The 6534-nt window shown below is 28.3% G+C and overlaps 2 protein-coding genes across 2 annotated transcripts; one reads left to right on the forward strand and one right to left on the reverse strand.

Moving 5' to 3' along the window:
* Positions 1-572: 572 nt before the first annotated feature.
* Positions 573-3186, reverse strand: mIF3 (mitochondrial translation initiation factor 3). Its single transcript, XM_068771848.1, has 3 exons — positions 2834-3186; positions 1698-1926; positions 573-947 (listed from the first exon to the last, which is right to left on the reverse strand). The coding sequence occupies exons 1-3, from the start codon at positions 3085-3087 to the stop codon at positions 780-782; spliced, it is 651 nt and encodes a 216-aa protein (XP_068627949.1). The 5' UTR covers positions 3088-3186; the 3' UTR covers positions 573-779.
* A 942-nt stretch (positions 3187-4128) lies between these two features.
* RpL39 (ribosomal protein L39) lies at positions 4129-5768 on the forward strand. Its single transcript, XM_068771806.1, has 3 exons — positions 4129-4219; positions 4310-4413; positions 5674-5768. The coding sequence occupies exons 1-3, from the start codon at positions 4217-4219 to the stop codon at positions 5720-5722; spliced, it is 156 nt and encodes a 51-aa protein (XP_068627907.1). The 5' UTR covers positions 4129-4216; the 3' UTR covers positions 5723-5768.
* The last annotated feature ends 766 nt before the right edge of the window (positions 5769-6534 follow it).

Genomic DNA, 6534 nt, shown 5'->3' on the forward strand with positions numbered 1-6534 from the left:
TGAAAAAAGTGTTATATATTATACATTATAAATAGTTAATGTTACTTATTGATTTAATACTTTGGATTGCAGCATATCAAAAGAATGACCAAAATTCTTTTTCAAATATAAACACATACCAGAAAGTGATTAATTAAGTTCTGCACAAATACATTTTTTAATAAACCAGAACACTCACTAATCTTCCAGTTAAAAATATTTTGCCAGGGATAACAAAGATAAGGAAGCAATGACTCCTTATTACAAAAAATTTTAAATACTCTCACCTAAAGAAATGTGTATTAACCATTAAAAATTCAGGACTTGTACAGCTATAACACATTTGTGGTAAAGCAAAAACAAAACTATAAAATAAATTAGGATAAAGGTTTTAAATAGCAAATTGATACAAACTGTCCCTATTTGTAGGACCAAATAATTGCTTGCAAGAAAATTTTGATCCACAATTAGCAGTACCACAACAAATAAAGAATAACATAAAAAGATGATGAAATTGCCCTTAAGAAATGTTTTAAATCTGTTAGATTTAAGAATAAAAATCATATTTAACAATAATAATATTTAATTAATGTGAATAATTTTACATTAAAAGATCAAGCAACTATTTACAAGGACAAATAATAAAGCATTTGTCATATGTGCTGGTAAGCAAATCTAAAATATCCTCTATTATATTATTTATTTTTAGTCTGGACATGTTTATTTTTGGATGATTTAAAAAAATATTGCTTATAAATAATATATTTTACAAAAATCACGGATAGAAAAAAAGCGGCTAGTCATAGTGGGCCTCTGTCTTTATTGTTGTTAGCATCCTCACTGTTGCTTTGTGAAGTCTTCTCTCTTAAAGGATACAACATAAATCTTAAGCTGTTCCCTTTATTCCTTTTTTGAACTACCTTCGCATTAGATTTAGTATTTTTTTCTATAACAGTATATATTTTTTCCTGAAATAAATAAAAAACACTTTTTGAAAGTTCTTAAAATAAAACATGAAATATTTTTCACTAAATACTGCTTCCACTGAAACAAAATTAATTTGACATATACTTCAAGCTTTTTAATAATTTTAGGACTAATTATTGACAAAATTGAATAAATATAATTATTACACAATTCTGTCTACTTTCATGATTGCAATTTTCAACAAATACTGCAATTGTTTATGCTATATCTGGGATATAGTAAGATGATAATTGTTTTAAGATATGTACCCTTATCCTTTTGTAGTATTAAATCAAAGAAATGATGTTAGTGATATTCTTTTTTAAACATGATCTTATAAACAACATCTAACCCTATCATCAACAGGACAAGTAGTGTTGTAACACAAATAATGAATTATAAAAACCATCTTGAATTTTTAAAATTATTGCTAGTCAAAAAGTAAACGAATTTTAACCATTTTATGTGAGCTTTATGTTATTATGACTATTTTACACATATTTTTTTTTAAATTTTATTTTCATTTTCATGGTAACAAAAATACCCTCACCTAGTGGAGACAACAGACAAAACCTCAAACAGCAGAGGCCGGATTTGGATAAAAAGCCTTTTTTTACATCCAACTCATGAAAATTAAAAAAAATGCAATACAGGTTTTCTAAAGTTAGCACCAAATTCATAGGACACCTGTATATATGTAAATGTATCAATGTGTATAAAATACATGAATTAAATAAACTATGGGTTCCTACCAAACTTTGTTCAGAGCTGTCATCTGCACCAGTAACTACTATTTTTACTTCATATTGTTTATCTAAAAGTTTTATCATTTTCTTCACGCCTGTCATGAGGTCATTTTCTGCAATGCGAGTTGATAATGTTATAAGTTTTTGTCCTTTTATTTCCTCATTTTCTTTTGCAACTTGCTTTTCTTTTCTCTTTGCTAGTTCTTCTTCATGATATTGGGCATTGGTCAATAACCTATAAAGGATAATGAACAATTTGGTTATTATTTAACAAAAACTACACAGTTTAGAATTGGAACAAAGTTTAGGGACCTAACTTGTATGACCAAAACATGACACATTTTAACCAAGTGTTTCATCATTCATCATCATCTCCATCAAAGAGGTGGAATAGTTTGACTGCAGTGATCAAAAAAAGCATTTTATTAACAAAAGTGCATTCACAAGTACATGCAAGTTCAACAAGAAATTTAAATATAAGTGTTAAAATAATTAAAAGCAGTTTTTTTCTGTATTGAAAAAGTGTTTATACATTGGCTTTTACAGCTTCTCCAGATTTGAAGTGACAGGCACCATATTCTTAACTTCTTCACAGGAACTCCATTACAATTGATTTTTCATTGAATATTAACAAGAATTATACACACAATGAAGTAATTATAAAGTAAAATATGTTGATATTATACTGCGGTTTATATATGTCAAAGTACCTCAAATACATATGAGTGATTGTATGTATGTTTTTGTGAGAAAGTGGTATTTTTGTACAAACTAGTAGTACAAAGTATTAAGCTTTCATAGTAACAAAAATACCCCAGATCTGTTTTTAATGTTGTAACTCATTGAGAAATTTTCAAAAATTTTACAATTGTGTTAGAAGTGTATATAAAAGAGGGCAGGGCAGGGCAAATTGGGTTAGTTGGGATAGAGAAATGGTACCTGTACCTAAATACATATCATATGTGCAAGATTGTGTGTTTTGTATTTATTATTAAGGCCATTTTATGATTTTATTTACAATATATTTATAAATATACAAAAATCTGATTTTAAGAGGAAATACTGGTTGTAAATAATTTATGAAAATTTACTACTAATAAAAAAATATAATATAGAGCTAAAAGTTAAAACAAAATACATACTTATAAACTGGTCGTCTAGTTTTTGTGTCATTATCTTGAATTTTAACTAACTTTAATTCTCGTCTAACGGATAAACTTTGAGCGCTCTTTAGATCTGTAATACTAACGGAATTGTCAGATCCGATTAAAGTTATCCTTGTTTCGACATTCTTCTTTTTTGGCACTTCTTTTCCTTCTGCTGTAATTCTGGATGTTGCAGTCCTAGTGCAGCCCACTAGACGACGAAAAGTATTTACTACGAATATCTTATTCATTTTTATAAATTCAAATAGAAAACAAGGTACCACGTTACATATTACATAAAATGAATTCAATCATATACCACCTAGATCTCCGACAACAAATTAACGTCAAATTGATATTGACAAAAGATATGACGTTTAGCTTTTAAACCTGCTGATTAGTTAGGCAATGATTCTACGTAATTCAAAAAACAGGACGGTAAATAATGCTATTAATTTATAAAAGCTTTTTTAAAATATTCTCAAACACAGTATTATTATTTTCTCAAAAAAAAAAACATCAGTGTCAACAGTTTATCTGATACATATAATCTTAAAAAGGAAAACTTCGCTTTTTTGTATTTATTGAATTTGCCGTGCGGCTGGAAACTGTCACCCGTGCTCGTAATTCCTCCTCAAAAATCAACCCAGGGACAAAAACGACGGCAATATTACTGGCGACGTCAGAATTAAAATCCGTACCAGAATTCGAACGCGCAAGAATTATTTAAAACCTAGTATAGTGGCCCGTAGTGGCCAGCAAAACGAAGCATTTTTACATGAACATCACATACACATCTAATATTGTAATTATATCTGTAAAGCTATATTATTATATGTTGTAAAACATTTTAAAATTTGCAGTATTCATAAGCCTAGCTGAGTACACTATAACGTTATTATAATGTTAATGATATAAATGTACGTCTTTTAATTAGAACAAATATTTTCTATTTCCTGCTACATGATGCAGTCTCTTGCTACTAATTCAGTCTTTAACCCAATACGACTGCTTTGTCAACTGAGATACTTATCAATTATCATAAATGTTTAATATGATAAAGTAGTATAATAATATTATGACGTGAAGAACTTTAAATGGTAGGCTTTGATTTTATTACAAAACTCAATAAGTATGTAAATAAAAAAAATAACTTAATGGGGAAAAATACTGAATAGAATGTCATTAAAATTATTTATTATTATTTAATAGAATTGAATTTACTAGAGACTTTATTTGTTGTTGTGTATATTTTGTTAGTGTTCGATAGACAAGTGATACGAAGTCTTTTTGTATAGTCTGTACTTTTTCAAACATTAACTTTGCCATAAACAAACTTCAAATACATCTCTTTTTATTGTGACAGCGAGAGACGGCACAATGGTAAATATAAAACTTAAATCTTTTTGTATTTAAATAATCATGAACAACTAAGGCAGATTTCTTTTAAACATTAACTTTAAATTGTTTCAGTCGGCTCACAAGACATTTATTATTAAGCGCAAACTTGCGAAAAAACTTAAACAAAATAGACCAATTCCGCAATGGGTTAGAATGCGCACAGGAAATACTATTCGGTAAGTACTGCTTTATTCTCATAACAATATATAATTGGAATTATGTTCGCGATTTTAAAACATGAAAATGCAGAAATTAGATTATTATTCCACATTAACTTTTTTTAGTTCATATTTTTTGATAAAGGTTAATATAGCATATTAAATTGACGTTTGTCTTCTTGAAAATATAAAATATATTTTGGGTTACCGTTTAGAAACACTAAGCATACGCAGTTTAAATAATTGGTAATGTAAGTTTGTCATATTTTTAATACTTGTATTTGCTATAAGTAATAATAAGTAGTTTATTGAGATCAAAACAAAGGTTAGATTATTTTACAATTTCCAAGCGGGATGTGTAATAAGTTAAATTATATTATTCATTGTATTATAATTTACAGTAGACAACAATAACTATTCGACATTAAATAGTGAAGATTATCATAGACTATTTAGCACAGTTTCTTTTATACTATTAAAGTAAATCTACCGACAATATTGTGCAACAGAGAAAGTGAAAATAACAAACTATGAAAATTTCATAAATATATATAGGAACTAGTTCAAAGTAGTCTATAATTTCAGTCATTGTAAATATGTTTCAAAATTTATTTTTTAAAATTACAATTACAAATAAGATATGATGCATTTGGTGCACAAGTGATTTTTGTTAGAAGTAGTATGTTGTGGACCTCCAGTTCCCCAGGCTCATTTTGGTCAAAGCTGTTAAAGCCTTTGAGCTAAGTGTTAATATCAAGAAAAGCAGTATAAGTGTTTGTCATAACATAACATGTCAACATTATCTAAACCAGCACTTTCTGCTTGTGCATAACTTGCTCCCCTGTTTTAGTAAAATATATCTAAGTAAACAGGTGGACAATTTTTAAAATGTTCAAAAATATATCTGCAGTATTAGTAATATTTTAATATTGGTATGTAAAACATTACACATTAATTTTATGATAATTAATGAATTTGTATTTTCCGTCAAACATTTTTGTGTGAATTTTTTTATCTTCATGAAAAGCATTGGCTGTTGAATTTATAGGTATTATAAGATATTATTACCAGTAAATAGCAAGTTTTTTTAATAAGACCTACTAAGTCAAGATGATAAAGGCAATGCAGTGTTATGAACAATATTGTATAACTAAATTCTGTGTATTGTACCTATCTAAGCCAAACTATATCAACACTCCAACAAGCAACCAGTTATATTTCATAATAAAGCAATTTAAAGATTGTCAATGTAAAATATATTTTATTAATTTTTTACAGTTACAATGCCAAGAGGCGTCACTGGAGAAGGACTAAGCTCAAGCTGTAAGCTGTTACACTACCTGCTAAGCTGAATAAAGTTCTAAAAACTTAAATATTTTTCTCTTATTGAATTTTTAATACCACCTGTAAGATCATTGATCATAAAGTTTTCTCGCCACTATTGCATGTAAGAAAAGGACCAATATATAGCTACTTCTGCCAATGCAGTAGTAGTCGTGCAATAAAGTGCACAGCCCGCTGATAAATGCACATGTGACAAACACTGCGAATTACACAACAACCACTGTTAAATCACTCAACATGTGTTTCACCCCTCCATGGGGCATCCTCAGGAGTAATGTTACACTGATTAGTGCCAAATATAGGTGACTATGTTATTGCACGACTACTACTGCATTGGCGGAAGTAGCTATATATTGGTCCTTTTCTTAGGATGGACTTTCGCAAAATAACGTCTGAATCTATTAGACACTTGCATGTTACATTTTTATCATACAAAGGCTATTGCACAGCCTTGTAATTGGTAATTATCCCACGATTAAAAAAAAGTAAACTACCTGTGAGTCAATTTAATGTTTGATTATCACTTGAAATTCTAACATCTAGGAGGCTAGATGTTTTTAACCTGTGCTTTGATTTCACTAAGTAAAATTAAGTATTGGAAATCATAAATGTTAATTTTTTTCAAATCTCTGATGATAGTGAAATTATGGGTTAAATAATTTCCTAAATAGTAGAAACGGCTCTCCAAATCGCTACAATCTCAAGAATTATACCTTAAATATATAAATTAAAAATATAAACCATAAAAAGAAAATTCTACTACAGCGAAAATACGAAATTATTTAATTATATAAA

The sequence above is a fragment of the Battus philenor genome, unplaced genomic scaffold (genome assembly GCF_028537555.1).
Source record: "Battus philenor isolate CCGP_79_NKW_IND1 unplaced genomic scaffold, ilBatPhil1.0.hap1 SCAF_4, whole genome shotgun sequence".
In the NCBI taxonomy this organism is placed as follows: Eukaryota; Metazoa; Arthropoda; class Insecta; order Lepidoptera; family Papilionidae; genus Battus; species Battus philenor.

Excerpts from the sequence above, each read along its gene's own strand:
- RpL39 (XM_068771806.1), top strand. Across the intron at positions 4,414-5,673 it reads CGCACAGGAAATACTATTCG|TTACAATGCCAAGAGGCGTC; the intron begins GTAAGTACTGCT and ends AATTTTTTACAG.
- mIF3 (XM_068771848.1), bottom strand. The coding sequence starts at position 3,087 with ATGAATAAGATATTCGTAGTAAATACTTTTCGTCGTCTAGTGGGCTGC. Across the intron at positions 1,927-2,833 it reads ACTAGACGACCAGTTTATAA|GTTATTGACCAATGCCCAAT; the intron begins GTATGTATTTTG and ends TATCCTTTATAG. Across the intron at positions 948-1,697 it reads ACAGCTCTGAACAAAGTTTG|GAAAAAATATATACTGTTAT; the intron begins GTAGGAACCCAT and ends TATTTATTTCAG.